General features: G+C 44.7%; 1 protein-coding gene and 2 long non-coding RNA genes across 3 annotated transcripts in view; 2 read left to right on the top strand and 1 right to left on the bottom strand.

Annotated features, from left to right (window-relative positions):
• The window catches only part of LOC126988281 (calpain-9-like), a 28226-nt gene extending 19714 nt beyond the window's left edge, over positions 1-8512 (top strand). Inside the window, exons 2-6 of the mRNA XM_050846343.1 lie at positions 1212-1381; positions 2786-2972; positions 4410-4521; positions 6297-6421; positions 7154-8512. Of these exons, the coding sequence (XP_050702300.1) occupies positions 1212-1381; positions 2786-2972; positions 4410-4521; positions 6297-6421; positions 7154-7381 (822 nt within the window). The 3' untranslated portion in view covers positions 7382-8512. The remainder of the gene's footprint in view (positions 1-1211; positions 1382-2785; positions 2973-4409; positions 4522-6296; positions 6422-7153) is intronic.
• Positions 8513-14703: 6191 nt separating this feature from the next.
• LOC126988109 (uncharacterized) lies at positions 14704-18208 on the top strand. The gene is made up of 3 exons (XR_007741455.1): positions 14704-15369; positions 15763-15917; positions 18038-18208. It is a non-coding gene; the product is annotated as an uncharacterized LOC126988109 (long non-coding RNA).
• Positions 18209-22803: 4595 nt separating this feature from the next.
• Positions 22804-25199, bottom strand: LOC126988110 (uncharacterized). Its single transcript, XR_007741456.1, has 2 exons — positions 25053-25199; positions 22804-25016 (listed from the first exon to the last, which is right to left on the bottom strand). It is a non-coding gene; the product is annotated as an uncharacterized LOC126988110 (long non-coding RNA).
• Positions 25200-26722: the final 1523 nt, after the last annotated feature.

Here is a 26722-nt window from a genome sequence, read left to right as displayed (position 1 = left end):
GCCCAAAACGCCTACTACGAAAGTCTTGTCAAATACGTTTCTTAGTTCATGGTACAGAGAAGGGTTGCCACCAGGTCATTAAACTGCCCCTAGAAATGCCCAAAACGCCAATAGAAGCTTTGTCAAATGTGTTTCTTAGGGTTCATGGTGGTAGGGAAGTGGGTCAAAATTACCACCAGGGTCATTAAACTACCCTCGAAATGCCCAAAACGCCTACGAAAGCTTTGTCACATCTGTTGCTTAGGTTCATGGTTCAGAGGATGGGTCAAACTACCACCAGGGTCATTAAAATACCCTGAAATGCCCAGAACGCCTATAAACTCCTCGTCAAATGTGATGCTTACGTTCATAGTACAGAAGAAGGGTCAAATCCACCACCAGGGTCATTAAACTACTCCCTTGAAATTCCCAAAACGTATATGAATTTCCTTTTTTGTCAAATGTGATGCTTTTAGGTTCATGGTTCAGAGGAAGGTCAATAACTACCACCAGGGTCATTAAACGTCCTCTGCATAAATGCTCCAAAATGCCTACTACGAAAGCTCTTAGAAAATTTCCAGTCTTTGAGGGCGCTGCAGTGTTTAAGTGAATATGCCACACAATTACCCCTCTCCTCAGTGCTTGTGTGTTATGTATGTATGTATGTATGTGTGTATGTATGTGTGTATGAATGTGTGTATGTATGTATGTATGTATGTATGTATGTATGTATGCATGTATGTGTATGTTTTACATTTCCGTTCTGTCACATCTTGCATTCCCTCGATTCCGTTCTCTGTTGTAGAGACGAGCAGAGTTAACCACTGCACTACGGTCATGTGTGTGTGTGTGTGTGTGTGTGTGTGTGTGTGTGTGTGTGTGAAAGATAGTTTTAGCCGTTGCATTAATTGATGTTGTTGTTATCGATGTTATTTAATTAAATGTTGATGAAAGACGTGGAGGAAAGAAAGAGAAGGTAAAGCACAATTAAATGCAATAGCAGATCATATATACCAAAACCGACAACTAATGATTTCAATTTTACACACACACACACACACACACACACACACACACACACACACACACACACACACACACACACATGAGATGACTTCTCTACCTCCTCCCCTCCCATCCTCCTCCTTCCCTCTACAACACCTCCCTTCCCTCCTCCCCACACACCCTCCCCTCTTCCCCCACCCCCACCCCCACCCCACACACACACACAGGGGACTGGGCAGGCATACAGGACGGACGAGCACGGCCTGGTGGAGGGCCACGCCTACACGGTGACCGGCGTGGCGACCCTCAGCCACTCCTCCCTCGGTCCCGTCAGCCTGATCCGCGTTCGAAACCCGTGGGCCAACGCGGCGGAGTGGACCGGCGCCTGGGCTGATGAGTGAGTGAGTGAGGAGGAGGAGGAGGAGGAGGAGGAGGAGAAGGAGGAGGAGGAAGAGAGAGGAGTTTTTTAAATGGGTAGAACTAGGGAGGAAGGAAGAAAGGATAAGGAAGAAGAGGGAGGAAAAAGAAAGAGGGAGGGAGAGTAGGAATTAGAAGGAGGAGGAAGAGGAGGAGGAGGAGGAGGAGGAGGAGGAGGAGGAGGAGGAGGGAAGAGTTTTTAAATGGGTAGAACTAGAAAGGAAGGAAGGAAGGAAGGAAGGATAAGGAAGAAGAGGGAGAATATAGAAAGAGGGAGGGAGAGTAGGAATTAGAAGGAGGAGGAGGAGGGTGGAAGAAGGAATTGTGTAAGGAGGAAAGAGGGCCAACGTGGGGAGGGTGGGGATTGGAAAAGGAAGGAGAAGGAAGAGGAAGAGGAGGAGGAATGGTAATAATAATGTGATATTCAAACCATTAAGGAGAGAAAATCTAGTGCTATTATTATTACTATATTATTTTTATCATTGTTATTATTATTATTATTATTATTATTATTATTATTATCATTATCATTATTATTATTTTCTGCATCATATTAGACAAACAACACTACCACAACCACTACCCAACCAGTACACAACTCCTGACCACCCTTCCACCTCTAACCCTACCACCCTACCCTTCCAGCGCCATAACACCCACAGCCACCCGCGCACGACAGCCAGCACCTTATGGTATAAATCAACAAAGAATAACCTCACTTTGTTGTATAGGAAGTCTCAATAGTAAGGAAGCATATATGAATTTTCAGAGTCAAGACATATAGTTACTGTTTGGAGTTTTGTTAGGTTAGCTTAGGTTAAGTTTAGGGCATCTTCAGACACCTGATAGCCAGCACCTTATGGTATAAATCAACAAAGATTGACCTCACTTTGTTTTTAGAAAGTCCCACTGGTAAAGAAACATATATGAATTTTCTGAGTCAAGACATATAGTAGCTGTTTGGGGTTTTGTAAGTTTAGGTTAGGTTAAGTTAGGATAAGTTTAGGGCATCTTCAGACACCTGATAGCCAGCACCTTATGGTATAAATCAACAAAGAATGACCTCACTTTGTTGTATAGAAAATCCCACTGGTAAAGAAGCATATATGAATTTTCTGAGTCAAGACATATAGTAACTGTTTGGGGTTTTGTAAGTTTAGGTTAGGTTAAGTTAGGATAAGTTTAGGGTATCTTCAAACACCTGATAGCCAGCACCTTATGGTATAAATCAACAAAGAATGACCTCACTTTGTTGTATAGAAAGTCTCACTGGTAAGGAAGCATATATGAACTCTAACCCCTCAGTCATTCCCCCCTAACACCCCGTCCATACCCCTAACACACACCCTACAACACCCCCTAACCAACACCCTCCATTCCCTAGGGACGAGAGGTGGGAGGGGGTGGACGAGAAGCAGCGGACCGGGCTAGGCGGACACACGGGCTCGGCGATGCACGACGGGGAATTCTGGATGAGTTTCGACGACTTCTGCGGCGAGTTCGAGGAGGTGACCGTCTGTACCTTAGGCCCAGACTACGACCACGACGGGACGGTGGACGAGGTGGGGCAGGTAAGGAGAGGAGGAAGAACGAGAAGGAGGAGGAGAAGGGAAACGAGGGAAAGAGAAAAGTGTTAGGTAAAAGGAGAGAATGAAGAAAAGTGAAAAAGAGGATACGTTGAGGAAAGGAAAGGGAAGAGGAGTTTAATAGGAGGAAGAGAGGATGAAGAGAGAGAAAAAAGGAGGGGGAGAGAGAGAGAAAACAGAGGTTGATACGTTGAGGAAAAAGGAAATGGAAGAAGAGTTTGACAGGAGGGAGAAAGAGAAAGAAAAGAAGGAAGGGAGAGAAGTAGAGAGAGGATGAAAGGAGTGAGAGAAAATGTGTTGAGGGAAGTCATAGGAAAAAGATTTAAGAAGGAAAAACAAAAGAGAGAAAGAGGGAGGAAGCGGATAGAGGAGAAATGTTATAGGTTAAAAAGGAGAGAGGGAGAAGAAGAGAGGTGAAAGAGACAATACGTAGAGGAAAGGGAAATAAAGAGAGGAAGAAGAGGGTGGCAGAATAAAAAGATGGAGAGAGGAAGAGAGAACACGAACGAAGAAGGGAAGAAGAGAGAAAATAAAGAAAGGGAAAAAGTAGGAAAAAGGAATGGAAGAAAGGTTTAAGGCGAAAAAGAGAATGAGAAGGGAAGGAAGGGAGGGAAGGAAGGAGACAGAATGAGTTGAAGGAAAAGGAAGAAGGAAGAAAGAAACAAATGAGGAGAGAGAAAAAAAGAGAAAGGGTTGAAGGAAGGAGGAAAGGGAATGAGAGAAAAGGGGAGGAAGAAGAGGAAATCTGAGTAAAGGAAGGATGGAGGAAAGGCAGAGAGAAGGAAACAAATAAAAGGAGAAAGGATGGAACGAAAGGAAAATGGAATGAAGGAAATATGGAAAAGATGAGAGAGAGAGAGAGAGAGAGAGAGAGAGAGAGAGAGAGAGAGAGAGAGAGAGAGAGAGAGAGAGAGAGAGAGAGAGAGAGAGAGAGAGAGAGAGAGATTAAAGACCGTAAATTATCTGGATTGATTGCAATGTGTGTGTGTGTGTGTGTGTGTGTGTGTGTGTGTGTGTGTGTGATTGAGTGCCGGCTATATGTCTGTCTATATATCTACCCGGCTTTGTATGTACGTGTATGTATGTATAATGTATGTATGTATGTATGTATGTATGTGTGTATGTATGTACGTATCTCTCTATCTATCTATCTATCTGTGTATTGATCTTCATACATTTATCTGTGTACAAACATGCTTGCCCTAGTTAAACACACACACACACACACACACACACACACACGCACACACACACACTCTCTCTCTCTCTCTCTCTCTCTCAACCGATCTACCCACCTCTTTATCTGTCTCTTCAACCATCTATCTATCTATCTATCTAACTAACTAACTAATTAACTATCTGTCCTATCTATCTATCTATCTGTCTACCTATCTATCTATATATCTATCCATCTATCCTCAGGTCCAGGCTATAAGAGGTGAGTGGATTGAAGGCGTGACAGCAGGAGGAAGCAGGAACGACTTCGCTAAATTCGCAACCAATCCACAGTTTCTGCTGAAAGTGGAACACGGAGGTAAGGAGGAGAGGTGGAGTGATGAAGGGAAGGGTGGAAGATTGGAGGGAAGGAAGGGTGGAGGGATGGAGGGAAGGAAATAAAGGAAAGGAAGGAAAAAGAATGAGACAGCTGGAGGTAAGAAAAGGGAGAGAAGAAAGGAAGAAGGAAGGAAGGGAAAGGACGAAATGACTGAGAAGGGAAAAAAGGAGGAATACGGGAAGGAAAGGGAAGGAGGGGAAGGGGAGAGAAGGAAGGGAGGGAAGAGAAGGAAAGTGGAGGAAAGAAAGACAGGAGGGAGAATGGGTAGGGAAAAGAAAGGAAGGAAAGAGTAATATGAAGAAGACGAAACAGGAGAGAAAGAAAGGGGAGAGAAGGAGGAAAGGAAGGAAAATGGGAGGGAGGAAAAAAGTAGAAAGAAAGAAAAGAGGAAAAGGAAGGAAGAAAAAAAGGAAGTGAGGGAGAAAAGAGGACACACACACACACACACACACACACACACACACACACACACACACGTTTCTGTAATATTAACACACAGGACTCCCGATGACGTCACGAGCGATCTGTCACGTGATTGGTCCGCGTCAGCCCGTCCTGGCACGCTATTGGCTGATGAATGATGGATGGGGTGTGTGTTTTTTTCTTTATTTTTTTGTGTGTGTGCATTTATTATTTTTTTTAATCCATGTCTTGCAAGTGATTGATTTTCCTTCCTTGCATTGATTTCTTTGTCTGTTTGAGTATGTGTGTGTGTGTGTGTGTGTGTGTGTGTGTGTGTGTGTGTGTGTGTGTGTGTGTGTGTGTGTGTGTGTGTGTGTGTGTGTGTGTGTGTGTGTGTGATCTCTTTCTATCTTCTATCGATATTTTCATGCTGACTTCTTTTCTGAACTTGCTAACTGCATGCCTCCCCCCCTCCTCCCGCGGCGGATTCGAACCGACGGATAGCTCACTCCTATATTATCCATATCCCTAATGCAAGAGTTAAGCTGCATATTCATCCTCTTCCTACGACTTGAACGCATGCGAGAGGAGAGTATCAAGACATCTCCATTTGGAATTACACTTCTGTTCTCTTTTTGGAAGTATAATTTTTACTATCTTTATGTCTGTTGTTTTTTGCACTTGGACCCCCCTCGTGGTCGTGGTGAAAAAAATAATAATAATAAACTCAACCTGACCCAGTGATACATTAATATTTATACTTTTGTTTTTGTGCGCTGTGTGGGTGGGGGAGGGAGGGGAAGCTAATGGAAAATCGAATCTACTTTTTATATCACCTTCCCACTCAATATTATCCTCATTATCCCCGTTCTTGCAGTTTCTCTCATGTAAAATTACCCATAGTATTGCATTTTCCTCATTATCATTATTATCCTCATTAACCCTTATTATCCAACTTATCCTTCATTATCCTCATTTTACCCGTGCCCTGGAACTCTCTACTCACGCTCATACACTTTTAGCACATTCTAATGCTATCCAAATCCCTGATGCAAGAGTACATCAGCATCTTCATTCTCTCATCCCTCAACTCTCATCCCTCATCTCACGCTCTCACGCTCATTCCTATTCTATCCAAATCCCTTCTGCAAGAGTTAACCGTCATCTTCATTCACTCATCCCTCATCTCACGCTCTCACGCTCATTTCTATTCTATCCAAATCACTTCTGTAAGAGTTAACCGTCATCTTCATTCTATCATCCCTCATCTCACGCTCATCCCTATTCGGTCCAAATCCCTTCTGCAAGAGTTAACCGTCATCTTCATTCTCTCATCCCTCATCTCACGCTAGCAGAGGCCACTGAGGGGGGCGGGGGCGGGCTCTGCAGCGTGTTGGTGGGCGTGATGCAAGAACACCGGCGCTCCAGGAAAGACTTCGGCGTTAAGATGCTGCAAATCGGCTTCGTGGTGTATAAGGTAAGTGTGTGTGTGTGTGTGTGTGTGTGTGTGTGTGTGGAGGGGGAGCAAGTGCGTAAGTATGTGTAAGGGGTGGGAGAGGAAGGGGTTGTGGTGGGGGTGGAGGGGGGGATTTAGGTGTAGGAGGGAGATTGATGCTTGTTGGGGGGGTTATGCGTGTGTACGTGTGTGTGTGTGTGTGTGTGTGTGTGTGTGTGTGTGTGTGTGTGTGTGTGTGTGTGTGTGTGTGTGTGTGTGTGTGTGTGTGTGTGTTCCTTCCTTCTTGCTTTCTTTTCCTTTCTTTCTTCTATCTTGTTCCTTCTCTTTCGTGCCCTATATCTTCCTCTGACTCATCATTCTTCCTTTGTCTTGTTTTATCATGCAATTTCATCGTCTTCACTATCTATGCAGCTATTTTCGTCTCTCTTATGTTCCTCCTTTGTTCTTTAACACTTTGAATCTCATCTTATTAACCCGTACATGTCAAACCAGCGCGAAACTCGGGGTGATATTGCGCGAAAGTCGGGATGGTAGAAATTTAAGACTAACCGCGAAACTCGAGGATCGCGAAACTCGGATAGCGCGAAACTCGAGAGGGTACTGTATTAATCTCTTGCTCTCTATCTTATTCCTGTCTTTCTGCCTCCATATCTCCATCCATCTATCTATCTGACTAACACACTAACCTATTCTCTCCCTTCCCTTCTTTCCCTTCCCTGTCATCACCACCACCACCACCACCACCAAAAGCAGACCAAGGACCCCAGCAAGCCCCTACAATCGGACCACTTCTACCACCACTACGAGGACGGCAGCTCCGGCACCTACATCAACTTCCGCGAGGTCCTGGCGCGATTGGAGTTGGTCCCGGGCCACTACGTGATCATCCCCGCCACCTTCCAGCCAGACACGCCCGGCTCCTTCATGGTCAGGGTGTACTCGCCCAAACCCTTCGAGCTGACACAGCTGGCCCGGAAATGAGGGAGTGTGTGTTTGTGTGTGTAGGGAGAGAGGAAGACTGCGCCTGTCTGTGTATGTGTGTGAGGAGGGGAATGAAAGAGAGGTTACGAGAGCCTAGAGAAAGCTTTAGAAATATATTAAGGGGTTGGAAAGAGAGATTGAGAGCCTAGAGAGTGAGTTTGAGAGATTAAGGGTTAGAAATGAGTGTTTGTGTGTGTGTGTGTGTGTGTGTGTGTGTGTGTGTGTGTGTGTGTGTGTGTGTGTGTGTGTGTGTGTGTTGGAGAGGAAGGAACTTGAGAGCCTAGAGGGAGTTAGAAATATATTATGGGTTACAAATGAGTGTCTGAGTGTACGTGTGTCCATGGAGGAAAAGTGTGTGTGTGTGTGTGTGTGTGTGTAATTCACTATTCCCTGATTACGTGTTGGACTCGTAATCGCCAGCAGGTACCCTCCCGACATGAGCAAGTGCTCTTTATCGTCGATCTGTAGGTACTGCCGGGACCTCACACACCACACACTCCATCCCCTTTGCTCAAGGGGGGGGACAGTAACCACTTCTAGTCAACGGAAAGAATCCGGCTTGAGCGGGCTGGCACCGCAGCGCTCTACCAGCTGTGCCACGGAGTGGTGTGCAGAGCCCTTACATGCCCAAGTGCCGCCCCAGGGCAAAGTTCTCAGTGACGCCCCCCCAACCACCACTTCCCACCTCCACCACGTACCGTTACTGCCTATGACCCTAATTTGGGCAACGTGATTATAGGATACCGGTATACATAATAAAAGATGCTGTTGCTGTGTGTGCTGTATAATTAAATGAAATCTAGAGAGTAAAAAAAAAAAAAATTCATAAATAATAGGAAAAAACATTCATCAGACTGCAATGTGGTTGTTATTATTATTTTCTGAAAATTATTGATTTCAAAATCCCTATTGCAGAAAGGATAAGGGAAAATATTTCATATTTTGTTGATGTTAATGCAAAAATTGGCGATTACGGTAAACTATTCGGCCTTCTTTGACCTTTTTTTATTATTATTATTATTTTGTCAGCCTTGTGGGCGGCAGCTCCAGGCAAGAAATGCCGCCCCCCTAAAAGTGCCGCCCACGGGCATATGCCCCCCCCCCCCTCATGTGAGGGCCCTGGTGGTGGTGGTGGTGTGTGTGTGTGTGTGTGTGTGTGTGTGTGTGTGTGAGAGAGAGAGAGAGAGAGAGAGAGAGAGAGAGAGAGAGAGAGAGAGAGAGAGAGAGAGAGAGAGAGAGAGAGAGAGAGAGAGAATACTATTAGCTCTATAAAGAATCTGTGATGTTTTAACCGAGCACAAACTATCAAGGTCTTACAAGATTAGTTAAGCAATAGAATTACATCGTTTGTGAATGTTAATATTAAGACACGTGTGGCAGACTGACTGACTGACTGACTGACTAACAAACTGACGAACTAACTAACTGACTGACTGACTGACTAACTGACTTACAAACAAACAAACACACTAACTAACTGACTGATGACTAACTGAGTGACTGACTAACTAACTTTCTTGTAAATATATAGTTTCCGTCCATTATGTGCGTGTGTGTGTGTGTGTGTGTGTGTGTGTGTGTATGTGTGTGTGTGTGTGTGTTCGCAAAAGATGTATCCATAGTTCTTTTTACGACACCAATTTAGTGTAATATGGAACTTCATCAACATTTCTACTACTACTACTACTACTACTACTACTACTACTGATGGTAATGTTTGGTCCATAGCTAGCAAGGGTCGTAGGGTTGTAGGCGTCCCAGTGTACTCGTGCTGTACCCATAAAGTTGTGCCTTGGAATATAAAGTGCGTGTGTTTCTTTCTTTCTTGTCTACCTGTTCCAACAAGGTCAATGGTAGAATGGATGCAATAAGAGCCTGTATTTTTTAACGTCTGGGCGCCTCCGTTCGCCAGTTTCAAAAGCCTCTCGTAGAAGTTGCTGCATGGGGTTTTCGTGGGCTGGTTTGGGATGGTGCAGTCTGTTTCATTTCATCTGTCCGTTCACAAAGCGCAATGAGAACCCGAAACGCTGAAGAAAATAGAGCTTGGTTTTCCTGGCTGGTTTGGGATGCTGTTGTTACAAGGGGAACCTTTAGACTGACCCCGCCCACAAGGCAAGATCTTTTACTTCTGAAGCCATGTTGAAAGTCTTTTATAAGTTGATTATCTTCCAAGAATTTTACCATCTGTTTCTTTAATATTCTTTCAAAAGTTTTTATGATGTCGGAAGTCAGAGAGATGAGTCTGTAGTTCTTTGGTTCTTTCTTAGATCCTCCTTTAAAGATTGGTGTGATGTGTGCCAGTTTGAATTTTCTGGGATGGTATATATATATATATATATAGATATATATATATATATATATATATATATATATAGTATATAATTATATAGTATATAATTCTTGAGGTGTGGTATGAGGGAAGCATGGGAGGTGATCTTTTCCGTGCTAGGGCGCATGCAGTGTCTGGTGTGAATGCAAGGAACTATATATATGGTCTGAGTCCCGCAGCAAAGTGTGCCAGATGTGTGACAGGGGTGTGGACGAGACTGTGCAGCATGTAGTGCTGGAATGTAAGAAGTATGACAGGGAGAATTGAATTGAATTGAAATATTTATTGTTGTAAAATACAACAAAGGGGAATGGGTGGTCTTGCAGACGAACTCCTGACTAGGCGTTACAAAAAATAAAAAATCTCCATTGTACAAAAATAAAAACACAAGTTGAGGTTTGTTAACAGAAAAAGGAATTAGAATGTAAATACTGATAATATTCCTGAGTAGGTACACATGCAATTACCTAAATTATCACCTGGCAGCAAACTTTGGGTACTCTTTAATTATGGCAGGTACAATGTTATGATTAATGAACCAGGCGACAAAGGAAGGCACATCACGCACGTATACCCTGCGGACGGTAACAGGCCATGGCAGGACACTCAAGGACATAATGCTGTAGAGTGTGACCTCCCGGCCTGGCGCACACAGCACAAGACTCGGGTGGGGCACCACTCATATAAGGCACTCTTTCTACCGTAGGTGACATTGGTGTCTTGCGAAACATGGACATAGTGGATAGAGCTTGGACTACCCCTCTCATAGCAGCTGGCAATGGCAGAGTCGATTGAGCTGGAGAGCATGTGGCGTGCAAGATGTAGGCAATGATATCTTGCCCCCGCCCCCAATATTATTACCTCCTAGGGAAAAAGATCCTAGTAGAAGATCAACTCCAGGGAAATATCATGTCAAATATATTTAAAGTACCCCAACCGATCTTTACATAATCTAAGTATGTTGATTGATTGAACTGCCGATACAAAGCCGTGGAGAAATCTCAAGCCACCTGTGAGCTGTGACATCAAGATCAAGGTCAACCTGCCGGCGGGGCGCTGTTTGTGTTTGGTCCTTTGCTGTGTTGTCTGTGTGTCGTGTGTGCAGGGGCGCGGCGAGGCTCCTGAGGGCTGCCGAGGCACGAGGGGAGGAGCAAGGTGAGCAGAGGGGAGGGAAGGGCTGCGAGGTGGGGGGGAAGGAAGGGCTGCGAGGTGGGGGGGAGGGGGGCTGGCCGGCTGTGTGTTGGGTGACCTGTTGACTGTGTGTGATGTTAGGGTCAAAGGGCACACACTATAGCTGCGCATGGCCTCGGTGCTTATCTCCGTTGCATTGCCCCTTGAGCCTGTGGGGGGCCAGCGTGATATTGTGTCCCTGGCTGCCCCCAGTGGTTTCCAGCACGGGAGGGTGTGCATATTGCTTTGTTCTTAAAGAGGGAAAAACATTCATGGGTCCGGTGCAGCGCTCTGTGTTGTAATAAGTGAATTCAGGGATAAATTTACAGGAAATAGTATCTTGTGGTTAAGATTTGTTTTAGTACCGTGCCAGTATTTCACTACCTACCTTATGAAACGTCACCAGCTCTTCATATATCTTTTCTACAAACGTTCAACAATCATGGAAATGCTTTCAAAATCCAATACAAGGACTATTCTTTGTTGAAAACGGGGGATAATATTCACGAAAGCACAGCCTCCTCTGGCGGCGGCCACGGCAGCAGTGCAGCCAGTGTTGCAAGAAATACCTCCTCACAGAAGTAAGTCGCATATACATGTGGGGGGAGGGGGGGGGGTCCTGGTTAGAATGGGGGGTCGAGGGGGGCGAAGCCCCCCCATTAGCAGGCCATAAAGTTTGGTTGGAGTAGTTTAAATATGCTCCCCCACTCTAAACCCTCTGCAAGCTATTTTGCGGCTGCGGCGACAGCACTGCCGCCGCCAGAGGAGGCTACACTTTCATGAATATTATTCCCCATTTTCAACGATAAATAGTCCTTGTGTTGGATTTTGAAAGCGTTTCCATGATTGTTGAACGTTTGAAGAAAAGATATATGAAGAGCTAGTGATGTTTCATAAGGTAGGTAATGAAATACTGACACGGTACTAAAACAAATCTTTACCCATCTTGCTTCTTCAGTGTTTCAGGGGGATGGTTAGGCCATGGGACCATGGCCTGCTATTTTCAGAACAAAACTTTCTTGATGCGCACATGAAGGCCCATAATTTTGGCAGATTTTTGGGGGGCAAGAGAGCACCATAGGCTCATGAGTAGGGGGGGGGGGGGTGAAGTGAGCAAAGCCATGCTGTCGAGGATGCGTGACAACAACTCGTTTATCAACATGTTTACTTTCACTTCTGAGCATGCAGAGTTTGCTGGAGAGTAGCAAGGAACAGGAGGACAGCCAGGAACACAACACCGACCTGTGTGTGTTTGTGTTTATTTGATGACTTGTTGACGTGTGTGTGTGTGGTGACCTGTAGATATTTGGGGGTAATTCTTTACAAGAAGTCCGCCTCCCCTCCGCCATTCCAGCACCCCCTACCCCGCAACACAAGCCTGGGGACCTGTAGGGAACCGGGTTTTTTTGTTTTGTTTTTTGGGGGGGAGGCAAAATCACTGAAAATGTGCTTCCAAAATTTCCCTAAAAAAAAAAGTCCCTGAAATAGGGAAAATTCCCTGGTCTCAAAAGTAAGGAGCCCCTAACATATACTCTTGTGATGTTAAGTTTGGTTGGGTTAGATTTGGTAAGTTTGATTATTTTTGGTGAATCCTGGTCATAGACTTGGAGATTGGGGCAGTGTTTATCCATATTTTTTTTTTTTTTTTTTTTTTTTTTGTGCCTCCCTTGCTGGAAAAAAAAAAATAAGACTGATGTGCTGTTGTCAGTAAGAAATATGGCGGTGGAGGGGGCGGCTCAGCTCCAGCGGCAGTCAAGTCCGTCTTTCATCATCTTGGTAGGGCGGCAGTGGGTTATTTTTTCCCCCTCATTTCCATGTATTGTGAGGATGAAACTTTTTCCAGTGAGTTTTGTTGTGTTGTTACTGATTTGCATTATTGTGTTCATGAAATCGCTATTTTGAGGGAGGGTGGGAGGGAATATTGGGAAACTAGTGATATCTGCAATGAATAGAGCAGATTGATTAACCTCTAAGGAATGTGAGCAGTACAGCATCAGCCTCCCCATAGCTCGACATTGAGGAGCAGATGAAAAGCACCTCGATATTGAGGAGCAGATGAAAGCACCTCAATATTCAGTTCACTCCTGACACAGCGAAGTGATGGTTGATTCTATATTTGAAGGAGTTGATGGTATTCATTTACTTCGGAAGGAAGATTGTTCCAGTGACGGATGACTCGGTTTGAAAAGAAACTCCAAAGGTACAAAGAGAAGGATAGAAACCATAGGAGGGTAGTTTGGAAAGCAAATTTGTGCCAGACCCTATCAAAGGCTTTTGATATGTCTAATGCAACAGCAAAAGTTTCACCGAAACGGCTAAGAGAAGATGACCAGGAGTCAGTTAGGAAAGCAAGATCACCAGTAGAATGCCTCTTGCGGAACCCATACTGGCGATCAGAAAGAATGTCAGAATTGAATAGATGCGTAAAAAATTTACGGTTAAGGATTGATTCAAAAGCTTTAGATAGACAAGAAAGTAACGCTATAGGACGGTAGTTTGAGGGATTGGAGGAGTCACCCTTCTTAGGTACAGGCTGTATGAAGGCATAGTTCCAGCAGGAAGGAAAAGTAGATGTTGACAGGCAGAGGCGAAAGAGTTTGACAAGGCAGGGTGTCAGCACAGAAGCACAGTTTTTAAGGACAATAGGAGGCACTCCAGGTCCATAAGCCTTCTGAGGGTTGAGGCCAGAGAGGGCAAAGAAAACATCATTCTTAAGAATCTTAATAACAGGCATAAAGGAGTCAGAAGGGGGATGAGTAGGAAGAATATGCCCAGAATCGTCCAGAGTGGATATATACTATACACATGTATACCATAATTATTAGACACTCAGGGGCTGTAGCAGCATTGGAAATATCATGTTGTGGCTGGAATTTTTAACTTTAGAAATAAATACTTCCAGGACTCCTCATGGTATAGTTGTAAATGGTCGACAAAATCTCACAGCGTTGGGTTGTCAGGGCACCCAGCCAGGCAGAGTCTATGGCTGATATTGTTAGATGCTTCTGCCCCTCACATAAACTATTTTAAAGGGCCAAGAAGGACACCAGTCGGATTACAATAAGTGTTTTCTCAGGTTCATGGTAGAGAAGAAGGGTCAGACTACCACTGGGGTCAAAAACTACCCCTTGAAATGCCCCAAACTCCTGTAAAGCCTTGCCAAGTGTGTGCTTGGGCACCAAAATGTTTAATAATATGACCCTTTGTTATCCTGTGCCCCTGATTTTTAGTATTTCCTGTCAGTTTCGTCCACAAAAGTATGAGTTGTTAACCATGAATACTCACAGAATAATGTGATGTATAGATAATGTATGCATTGTGTATATTCATGTGTGGAAAAGGCTGCTGGGATTGATAATGTTCAAAAGTTCCATTGTGCTGCATCCCTGGTGAGGCCTGGTGTGGCACTGGTTCATGGCCTGGCACTCGTCATGTGGCTCTCTACATGTAGCCAATGTTTGCATGCAATTCTACTTGTAGATATCAAAGAAGTTGTGAAAATAGTGAAAATGTAAGATATACTTTTTGATAACTTGTAAGGCTTCCGTAAATTAATTATATCTGAAAATTAACTTTGTCTCGGTGGCTTGCAAACAGCGAAAAACCACAGCGGAGGGCAGAGACACACCACCAGCCGCTGGAGGCACAAACATGGCAGAGGAGAGTAAGGCACCAGAAGCAGCAGGCAGCAGAGTCAGGGTGATCAAGCTGGAGGCCCTGAAGTCACCATCATCATCAGGAGACACAAACATGGCGGAGGGCAGACACACACCACCAGCTGCTGGAGGCACAAACATGGCAGAGGAGAGAAAGGCACCAGCAGCAGCAAGCAGCAAAATCAGAGTCATCAAGATGGAGTCCCTGAAGACACCATCAGCATCAGGAGACACAAACATGGCAGAGGAGAGAAAGGCACCAGCAGCAGCAAGCAGCAGAATCAGAGTCATCAAGATGAAGTCCCTGAAGACACCATCAGCATCAGGAGACACAAACATGGCAGAGGAGAGAAAGACACCACCAGCAGGAGGCAGCAAAGTCAGGGTGATCGAGCTGGAGGCCCTGAAGACACCATCAGCATCAGGAGAGACAATTGTGGTGAGGGCCAGAGACATACCGGCGGGAGAGTATGCAATCAGGCTGGCCAGAATAACAAAGGAAGACACAGCCATTGCAAAGGAGAGAGAGCCATCACCACCACCACCACCAGAAGCCCCCCGCCGACGTAGAAAAAAGAACTGGACAGACGCAGAAGCGCTCCTTCTTGTACAGCTGTACTCGGAGCATTATGCAGCTGTGTAGGAGCGTGGCAGCGTGCCACAGCACTCCACCCCTGGGAAGAGGAAGGCCTGGCACGACATTGCCTGCCACCTGAGGGAGGCTTTTCCTGGGACACTGAGGACCGTGAGGGATTGCCAGAAGAAGTGGTTCCAATTGAAGGGTGCTGCCAAGCATCAGATCTGGGCCCACCATCAAGCCCTTGAATATTCAGGTAAGAGTTTCCCCCTTTTCTGTAGGTGTTGATAAGGCCAGACATCTGTCTGTTAGTGAAGTGGCTGTACCCATGACCATGTTAATTCATCCCTTTTATATCCAAATCCATTGGCATTAAAGACCCTTCTCATCTGGGGGCTGGACTCTGTTTGCCTGAACATTTTTTTTGCCTGTAAATTTAAGCTTATATATATATATATATATATATATATATATATATATATATATATATATATATATATATATATATATATATATATATATATATATATACAGTCAAACCTCACCATTTGTGCACATATGGGCGGTCTGAAGGTGCGCAAATGGCGAACTTAATAACCTTATTGAAAAGCTGTTGCAAATAATTATATAACTCCTCATCAATTTCCAGGCGACGGACCTCCCCCTCCTCCCCTCAGTCAGATTGAAAGCTTGATTGCCGACACAATAAACAATAAGCCTGAGCCCAGCGGCTGCCACGATGGGCTTGCCCTACCGCCTTCCAACAAGGGGGCACCACCAGCCTGCATGCCCTCAAGTCACAAGGTAAAGTCTTTTTCTTCAGTGTATATGTTTGTTTGGGCTGTGAGGTTGTGTTCATGTTTGTGGGCTGTGAGATTGTGTTCATGTTTGTTTGGGCTGTGAGGTTGTGTGTTCATGTTTGTGGGCTGTGAGATTGTGTTCATGTTTGTTTGGGCTGTGAGGTTGTGTGTTCATGTTTGTTTGGGCTGTGAGGTTGTGTGTTCATGTTTGTTTGGGCTGTGAGGTTGTGTGTTCATGTTTGTTTGGGCTGTGAGGTTGTGTGTTCATGTTTGTTTGGGCTGTGAGGTTGTGTGTTCATGTTTGTTTGGGCTGTGAGGTTGTGTGTTCATGATTGTTTGGGCTGTGAGTGTGTGTGTTCATGTTTGTTTGGCCTGTGAGGTTGTGTGTTCATGTTTGTTTGGGCTGTGAGATTGTGTGTTCATGTTTGTTTGGACTGTGAGGTTGTGTGTTCATGTTTGTTTGGGCTGTGAGGTTGTGTGTTCATGTTTGTTTGGGCTGTGAGGTTGTGTGTTCATGTTTGTTTGGGCTGTGAGGTTGTGTGTTCATGTTTGTTTGGGCTGTGAGGTTGTGTGTTCATGTTTGTTTGGGCTGTGAGGTTGTGTGTTCATGTTTGTTTGGGCTGTGAGATTGTGTGTTCATGTTTGTTTGGGCTGTGAGATTGTGTGTTCATGTTTGTTTGGACTGTGAGGTTGTGTGTTCATGTTTGTTTGGACTGTGAGGTTGTGTGTTCATGTTTGTTTGGACTGTGAGGTTGTGTGTTCATGTTTGTTTGGACTGTGAGGTTGTGTGTTCATGTTTGTTTGGACTGTGAGGTTGTGTGTTCATGTTTGTTTGGACTGTGAGGTTGTGTGTTCATGTTTGTTTGGGCTGTGAGGTTGTGTGTTCATGTTTGTTTGGACTGTGAGGTTGTGTGTTCATGTTTGTTTGGACTGTGAGGTTGTGTGTTCATGTTTGTTTGGGCTGTGAGGTTGTGTGTTCATGTTTGTTTGGACTGTGAGGTTGTGTGTTCATGTTTGTTTGGACTGTGAGGTTGTGTGTTCATGTTTGTTTGGGCTGTGAGGTTGTGTGTTCATGTTTGTTTGGACTGTGAGGTTGTGTTCATGTTTGTTTGGGCTGTGAGGTTGTGTTCATGTTTGTTTGGGCTGTGAGGTTGTGTGTTCATGTTTGTTTGGGCTGTGAGGTTGTGTTCATGTTTGTTTGGGCTGTGAGGTTGTGTGTTCATGTTTGTTTGGACTGTGAGGTTGTGTTCATGTTTGTTTGGGCTGTGAGGTTGTGTGTTCATGTTTGTTTGGGCTCTGAGGTTGTGTGTTCATGTTTGTTTGGGCTGTGAGGTTGTGTTCATGTTTGTTTGGGCTGTGAGGTTGTGTGTTCATGTTTGTTTGGGCTGTGAGGTTGTGTGTTAATTTTTGTTTGGGTTCTTAGTTCTTTTGTGTGTGTATGTTTGTATGGGCTGTGAGGTTTTTTTTTGTGTGTGTGTACATGTTTGATAATAAGTTTTCATTTGGTAATTTGATAACTTCCCTGTGTATTATGTTTACATGTTTTGTTTGTTTACAGAAATGCAATATATGTGAAGCAGTTTGTGAAATATCCTCTTATAAGTAATTATAAGTATTCATCTTTTTTTCCAAAATTTTAACGAACACATTTTTTTTAGTTGCTTTCATTCCCAAACTGCATTCTCTCCTCAGCAACAGTTAGCAGGAGGAGTGTTAGACAAAGCATGTAATCGTAATATAAAGCCACTTGCCTCTCTTCTCCAAATTCCCATTGACACATTTTTCTTGAGTTGCCTTCATTGCCAAACTGATTCCATCCTCAGCAACAATCAGCAGGAGGGATGTTAGATGTAGCATGTAATTGAAATCTAAAAGTACAACACGTTATTTTTGAGTCACTGTCATTACCAAACCTCATTCCACCTTCACAACAGTTAAGAAGAGGAGTGTTAGATGCATTATACATAAACACATTTCTCTCTCTCTCTCTCTCTCTCTCTCTCTCTCTCTCTCTCTCTCTCTCTCTCTCTCTCTCTCTCTCTCTCTCTCTCTCTCTCTCTTTATATATTTAATGGACTGCTTCTAATTGCTGTCATTCTCAAAGCTGTTTTCTCTCTATTTCAGCAGGCAGCAGGAGGATACAGCAGTGATGCCCAAACAGCCTGCAACATCACCCCCACAGCCTGCAACATCACCACCACAGCCTGCAACATCACCACCACAGCCTGCAACATCACCACCACAGCCTGCAGCTTCACCCCCACAGCCTGCAACATCACCACCCCAGCCTGCAGCTTCTCCCCCACAGACTGCAGTATCACACCCACAGCCTGCAGCTTCACCCCCACCGCCTATAACATCACCCCCACAGCCTGCAGCATCACCCCCACAGCCTGCAACATCACCCCCACAGCCTGCAGCATCACCCCCACAGCCTTCAACATCACCCCCACAACAGCCTGGAACCTACATCCTCAGCCCCCTCGACTGCCCTAAGCCTGCCACACGGCCTAAGCCCTCCCGCCATTGCCCAGTGGAGGAAGAAGAGGAACATCAGAGGAAGAAGAGGAGACTCGAGCTTCAGTGGTTGGAAATGCAGATTGAAACCGAGTTGGCCAAAGAGAAGGCAGAGAGAGCTAGGGCATCAGCAGAGAGGACCAGAGCAAAGGCAGAGTACCAGCGAGTGTTGTTATATAAGGCACAGATTGCAGCGCTGAAGAGAAGAAAGGAAAACTGAGGATATGTATTAGTTGAAGGGATGACTTGCAGAAACTAGTAAAGAGAGAAACAGCAAGGAAAGCATCTCATTACACAGTGCCTCTTTTGTTACAGCAAGTGATGTTATATAAGGCACAGAATGCAGTGTTAAAGAGAAGAAAGGAAAACTGAGGATATGAATTGGTTGAAGGGATGAATTGCAGAAATTAGTAAAGAAAATGACAGCAAGGAAGGCATCTCATTACCCAGTGCCTCTTATGGTACAGTAAGTGTTGTTATATAAGGCACAGAATGCAGCACTAAAGAGAAGAAAGGAAAACTGAGGATATGTATTGGTTGACGTAAAGCATCTCATTATCCAAGGCCTCTTATGGTAAAGCAAGTGTTATTGTATAAGGCACAGATTGCAGTGCTGAAGAGGAGTAAGGAAAACTGTGACTGTTATGTTAAGGGACAACTTGTGGAGATTAGTAAAGGAAATATATGCCTAGTCCAGTGTCTCATTATCCAAAGCCTCTTATGGTATAGGTTTTTTGGCGCTTTGTGGGTGTTGTGGATGGCTGGTCGTGAGTTCAATCCAAGCTCACAGTGACTTTTTGGTGAGTGAGGAAATGCTTGCTTGCAGTGGTGGGCACAGTTCCACTAATCTGCTAACTGCTAATTAGCAAAGCTAACTTTTTCGTTAGCTGATTAGCATTTTCGCTAACTTTGGAAACAGTTAGCGGACCAATAAGCTTCCGCTAAATGTAGTTCCTCCACTAACTCTTAAGTCCACAAAAAAATTCACACAGGTTTGTTCCTGTCCGTTGTGGGCAGACGCAGCACCAGTTGAGCCACATGGCGCAATAATTCCAGGGCTTCCACTTTTGGGTAAATTACGCCATAAATTTGGGGAATTAGACAATTATTAGAGAGACTTGGGTATCTTAGGGTAATGCATTTTCCATTTCCAACTCTTTGAACTCAGGATTTAATAATATGAATTCATTGTTTTCCACCTGATATGAAATAAACTTAATAAAAATAAGTGTCAATCATGGAAAAAGTAAAAAATGTGTAAATTTGCGGGATACCTCGGGTAAAATATACGGATTTAGGATAAACTGGAGGCTTCTTTCTCTTGTTGTTGCTTGTTGTGCTCTGGTCAGTTCAGCTGCGACGTTGTCACCGTGTAATAACATTCATTATTGTCGCCTTGTTTATCATTATTGACGTCATGGAAGGTGAACCAAGTGAGGACGATTTTGCTCCGCTTGAGGATGCTGACCCTGTTAGGGAGCCGGCAGCATCTGTGGGTGAGGAGGACACTCAACCTGACGGCCAGAAGTTCCAGAACTCGTGGCCCCACCTGGAGAAGTACTTTGTCCTTGAATCAAGAGATATGACGAACTCCAATGTCTTGCACTTCCGGTGCGTCATGTGCCACCCCTAGGAGACCATCATTAACGGTCACTAGGTCTGGTTTTAAGGGTTTTAGAGCCAAAGTATAAAACCGAAGTCCGAGGTGTCTTGATACGCTTGAAGGAGGTCAAGTCATAGGCAGGAGGAAATACAGACAAAGGAAGGCTGTTCCAGAGTTTACCAGTGTAAAGGATGAAAGAGTGAAGATGCTGGTTAACTCTTGCATAAAGGGTTTGGACCATATAGGGATGAGCTTGATTAGAAAGTCGTGTGTTGCGAGGCCGCGGGAGGGGGGAGGCATGCAGTTAGCAAGTTCAGAAGAGCAGTCAGCATGAAGATATCTATAGAACATAGAGAGGCAACATGGCAGCGGAATTTAAGAGGTAGAAGACCGTCAGTATGAGGAGGGGAGTTGATGAGACGAAGAGCCTTTGACTCCACTCTTCAGGTGATTCATAGGCTTTGCTAAATGTATGTGAAACTGTGAAAATGGCTAGTCGTCCCTTCTACTATACACTTCATATTATTGTCTAGAGGTCCCCACTATACCTCCAATCACCACACCACCAGCCTCACTACCACACCCATACCCACCACAGTCCACACACACCCTCACTCACCACCACACCCACACTCACTCTTGTCTCCTCTCTTCCAGCCTGACCTGCCCTGCACCAGCGGCCTAACCCACACCACCAGTCATGTGGCCTCTTATGATCTTACTGAGGACCTATGCGCCCTACGTCACGCTGCCATTCGCTGCTGTCATCGGCTTTGTGGGGTGAGTGTTGAGCAGTAATAGTAACAGTGGGGATAGTAGAATAGTCTGACCAGTAGAAAGAGGCAGCTTAGGGTTTGGGTGGCAATGAATGTCCGGGATTAGCAAGTGACATATCTTGAAAGGAATTGTGTTCATCTCCCGTGACACTGGGATAAGATAACAGAAAGGAAGTATAATCATATCCGTGCAAATTTAATGTGAGTGAAGTTTTAGTGAAGAGCAAGCTATATTATTAAGCTATTCATGCTACAAATCAGAGATGTGGTGAATGCTTTTTGTGGCGTTGTTATTAATACTCACCTTATCTTGGTTTCGTCATTGGTCTTCATTGAGCAAATAAAGGCCAGGGTCCATTCCTTCAGGCTGCACCAGGCACCCCAGCCCTACACTGTGAACATGGTGAAGGTGATACACTCCTGGTTACTGGAGACACTTTTAATCAACCCACAGTGGCATGTGCAGTGCATATATACCTTAGAGAAACCTCAGTAACGCAATAAAAAAGTCCTGTAATGTAACGGCACTGAGTGGGGGCTGGGGCGTCAATACAGTGCATGCTGGCAAGGTGACACTTCAGCTCATCAGTGGCTCAGTTGGTGTGCTGCCTTGACTTAGGGCCGCTTTCACAGTCGTTTTGTTTGTTTTGATCATTACCAATGGCGCCGATCGACACTATAGTTTTCCACATGAAACTGGCAGATGGGGTAGTGGGGGCTGCAGAGGAAGCAAGAGGTGTTGAGAGTGTGTGGTAAGGTGCAGAGCTAGGCTAACCCTGCAGCCGCCACTATCCCATCGGCCAGTTTTACATGGAAATACTATAGCGGCAATCACCACCATTGGTAACGATGAAAACAAGGTGACTGTGAATGCGGCCCTTATTCTCAAAAGGCTTGGGCTCAATCCTCGGTGCTGAGTTGTGTTATATTACTACACCACCACCACCATCATCATCATCATCATCATCACCACCACTTCTACTCCACCAGATACAACGTGGAGAAGCGCTTCCGTTCACCCCCTCCCAGCCGTCCATCAATAGAGGAGCAGCGCACGGATCGCCTGCTGAAGGAGCTGGTGCAGGAGGACAAACTCACGCCACTCATGGAGAAGACCTTCGTGCCCAAGACCATATTTGAGCGGAACGTGTCGCCCGGCCTGCTGGAGGAAGAGAGGGAGAGGCGGGAAAGGGGGGAAGGGAAGGTGTGATTTGGGGTCAGGAGAAGAATGGGGAAGGGGAAGAGGTCAATAAGAGATAAATGGAAAGCAAAAAGGAGAGGAAGAAGATGAAAGAAGGGAGGGGAAGGTTTGATCAAGGACTGGTGTGAAGGAAGAGGAAGGGGAAGATAGATTGTAATGAGATAAATGTAAAGGAAGAAGGAAAAACAGAGGAATGATTAACAGAGGAGAGGAAAAAGATGAGAGAAGGAAGGAGAAGGTATGATCTGGGGTGGGTAGGAAGGAAAGAGGATGGGAAAGAGGTAAATAGAAAGAAAGGAGGAGAAAAGGGGGAATGGTTAAGAGAGGAAAAAGATGAGAGAAGGAAGGGGAAGGTTTGATCTGGGATTTGGGGTGTGTGGAAAAGAAAGGGGAAGGGGAAGAGGGATGATAATAGAAGGAGAAAAGGGGGAATGGCTAAGAAAGAAAGAAAAAAGATGAGAGAAGGAAGGGGAAGGTATGATCTGGGGCTTGCAGTGGGTGAAGAAGGAAGGGGAAGAGGGATAATGAATAGAGAAGCAAGAATCAAAGAGGAGAAGGAGAAAGGACAGAGGGAATGGTTAATGAGAAAGAGCTTGTAAGAGTGAAAGGAAGGGAAGAAAGGACAGTTCCTCCTATGAAATCCTGCAATGTAATATAGCAAACAATAATTCTGTTGGCTCACTGGACCTCCACATACAACTCCAGGCTCCTCTTGTACACACACCTACACCCTTATTACAAGTCCTCCCCTCCTAGGCCACTCCCCTCGAGACCAGTGCCAGCAATATCAGGGGAAGAGGAGGAGGTTAATAAGGAATAAAGGGGAAGGAAGAAGAAGGAAAGACAGCGTTAACATTGATGAGGGAAGGTTAAGAAGGGGAGGAAAACGCAGCAAACAGACCAAGAGGAAAAATATTTGGATGTGAAGTTTATGGGATTTTGAGAAGAAGGAAAGAAGGAAGGAAGAAGGAAAGACAGCATTAACATTGATGAGGGAAGGTTAAGAAGGGGAGGAAAACGCAGCAAACAGACCAAGAGGAAAATATTTGGATGTGAAGTTTATGGGATTTAGAGAGAAGCTGCTGGTTTTTGACATCTTAGTAACGGAAAGCTTGAAATACATCCCCTCTAGTAACACCACTGAGGAAAGGGGATGAGATGGGTTTTGCATAGGCCTAGAGGAGAGGGGAAGAGTATTAGTACAGGTAAAGTTGGCAAAGAATAGAGTGTGATGCTTTTTCATAGGAGTACAAAGCAGGGAGGCAGGATGGGATGATTTTAGTAAGAAGGAGATGAACAGTGTAAAGCCTTGTAATAAAGCCAGGTAGTGGAGGAAGATGAGAGAGAGAAAGTGATATTAATTATAGTAGAAAGAAGAAGAAAAGAAGTAGTAAGCAGGGACGCCACTCACTGTGCCACTCTCTATTCTGACCTTAATTTTGTTCTTGTATTGTGTAAAGAGGAAGGAGGTCTGTATCACTCTATTCTAACCCTACTCTGTCTTTCATTGCCTTTAACCCGGTAGTAGCACCAAGGATCCCTCCAAGCGAGAAAAATGAGACAAAATCACCCCTCACACAAACCATTTCATAATGTATATCAAAGCATTTGTGATCAGTTTATGTATCATCTATTTTGGGGGGGGTTATATCATGGCACAAATTTGGCCCGTCGCTGCTACACGGTGAAGCCACATACTTGGCCCGTCGCTGCTACCGGGTTAAGAGGAAGGAAGTCGGCATCACTCTATCATATGTTCTTACTCTTGGTCATGTGTTTTGTTTAAGAGGAAGACAGTCTGCCATTATTCTTCCAACCTTACTTCTGAACTCGTATTGTGTTGAAGAGGATGGACGTCTCTGCCACTCCAGCACTGTTTCTCACCTTTTCCTGGTCTTGTATTGTGTAAAGAGGAAGACAGTCTGTATCACTCACACTTCTCATCTTACTCTTGGTCTTGTGTTGGGTTGAAGAGGAAAAAATCAGGAAAGTATGTTGTGTTCAAGATGGATGGATGTCACTCCTCCACTCTTTCACAAACTTTATTCTTACTCTTTATTGCAGTGCTTGAGTGGATGAAGGACAGTATTATGCATCTCCTATCATTGTAGTCGAAAGGATAAAGGTAACATTCAGTATCACACCTCTTCCAAACGATATCTTGTTCTTCCCATCACCTCCGAGACTTCCGGTACTCTCTCGTCAAGGGTTCTCAAACTGGGGTAGGGGATCAATTGCTGTGTTCATCCAAGCTTTGTTTAAGAGCTCCCTCCCATTCCCTTTTCCAGATCAATCTCTGTTCATTCAAGCTTCATTTATGTCCCTCCCATTCCCTTTTCCAAATCAATCTCTCTGTTCATTCAAGCTTCATTTATGTCCCTCCCAATCCCTGTACTTTGCCAATTTCCCTGTTCATCCAGCCTTGTTTAAGAGCTCCCTCCCATTCCTTTTTCCAGATCAATCTCTGTTCATTCAAGCTTCGTTTATAAGTCCCTCCCAATTCCTGTATTCCTCTGCTCATCCTACCTTGTATAAGAGCTCCCTCCCATCCCCTGTACTTGATCACAAACTACATAGAGGAAACTTGCATTACATTGGTGCTTAGTGAGTGTGGATGTGTCTGGGGGTGTTAGGGGAAGTATTTTCTGGTGTTATGAGAGGTGGGCAGGATATAATGCGTCCAGAACCAAAGGGACATCTACACCATTTTGACAGTTTTGAGTCCTGGGTCGTGTCATACAGGCATAACCTTCCTCTATCAAACAGTATAGGTAGCCGAGGGAAAATGGACCATCTGGAGAGTGTACTGAGGGATCAAAACAAAGCAACATAGTAATAAAAACAAAGCTGGGAAACAAAGCTTGGTTATCTCGAAACTCATTTTTGGCGCGGACGATCTTCGGTTCTGGACACGTCATATCTGTGTAGTAGTTGATTTTTATCCTGGTAAAGAATAATGTAGTTGTTCTAGTTGTGGGTGACTTGTATTTTAATTATTTTACCACCCTAAGCACACACACACACACACACACACACACACACACACACACACACACACACACACACACACACACACACACATGCATTGACTGGGGGAGGAGGTGGTTTGTGCAAGAAACATTCATGATTTTAAGGAAAAGTTGGATAAGAGCGGATATGGAGACGGGACAGCGCGAGTGTAGTTCTTTTCCCGTATGTCACAACTAGGTAAATACGACTAGGTAAATACACACACACACATGCCCTGTTGTCCCTCTCGGTGTCTCTCGCCTGATGGCTGATTTGATTTGATACAATGTCTCATAGCTCAATATTTTTTTGATGTCTCTTCCTTTGTATATCCTCTTCTGTTGTTTTCCAGTAAGCTCAGAGTTGCCTTGGTGTGTGTGTGTGTGTGTGTGTAGACGTGGGTGGTGGTGTTAGTAGTCGTGGTAGTGGTGGTGGTGATGATACTATTACAACAGGGTTTTTACTTTACATATTACACTGTACAGCTGCAGTACACAGAATGGGACAAAAGTTGAGGTGACATCTGTGTTATGCAACCAAGTACACACACACACACACACACACACACACACACACGTTGTTATGCACTACTGCTGTCATCATTATATTAATGATGCCGTGTACATTGACTGGTGCCTGAGCCTAGTGTCGGCCTGTTTCGTAGGCTGTGTTGTGTTCTGGTTGGTGCCCAGAGCTGTGAATAATAAAGAGATACTGTTGATTTGTTCACCGAATCTATGTTTTATCTTCCTGGGTCAGTAGAGACAGTAGGGCAGCATGAGTCAAGGCACTGGTAGACAAATAAGAGACTGAATAGTGTATTTTGAAGTAGCTGGAGTTAAAGTTGTCTTCCTCAGTTCAGTAGTAGACAGTAGAGGGACAGCACTGGTAGACAGAGATTTAAACAGTATGTTTTGGAATAGCTGAGGTTGAGTCCTTTAGGATTACAAGGCCACAAGCACCACTGTGTCCAAAATAGAGTTTGTACCATCAACAATTTCTATCAAGAGGTATTGTGTGCACGGCCCACCAACATGCAGACACGTCCTGCCACTTCACCAATCCAACCCCAGCAGGCGGGGCTCATAGCCATGGTAGGCAGGCCACCTGGGAGAGGGACAGTTCCAACTACAAACCCGTGCAAGTAGGACTCGTTAGCCATGGTAGGCAGTCCACCTGAGCCCCCATATGAAAACTGGGGTTGCCTGTCAGGAAAGTCATCCACAGCAGTAAAAATCCCACTCCAAACCAAGATGAAGATGACAGTGTCTGCTTCATTCAGTCCAACCCCATGAGGGAAAACACAGTCATTAAACAAAGATGAAGTAGAGAAGAACAGTATCTCTCAAGTGTTCTCTGGCATGGGGAGGTGTACCTTGAGGCATTATGGCTCCCTAAAGCCTTCCTTTTCTGTGTTTCCTCCTGTTACCTCACAACAAAGGAAAAGTTTAGAATTTCTTTTTGTCGTGTTCTCTGTCTTGTGAAGGCATGGTTGAGGCATTACATTTATCTAACAGGATCCAAAACTGTGCTACATGACAATAAATTTGGATGTACAGACGCTCCAAGCTTCAACATTAGTTTTCACTCTTATTAACCCGGTAGCAGCGGGGATCATGTTTCTTAATGGTCCCTCCAAGCGAGAAAAATGTGAAAAAATTGCCCCTCACACATACCATTTCATAATATATATCAAAGCATTT

The sequence above is a fragment of the Eriocheir sinensis genome, chromosome 68, assembly GCF_024679095.1.
Source record: "Eriocheir sinensis breed Jianghai 21 chromosome 68, ASM2467909v1, whole genome shotgun sequence".
NCBI classification, from domain to species: Eukaryota; Metazoa; Arthropoda; class Malacostraca; order Decapoda; family Varunidae; genus Eriocheir; species Eriocheir sinensis.
This window is presented reverse-complemented; position numbering and strand designations above follow the sequence as displayed.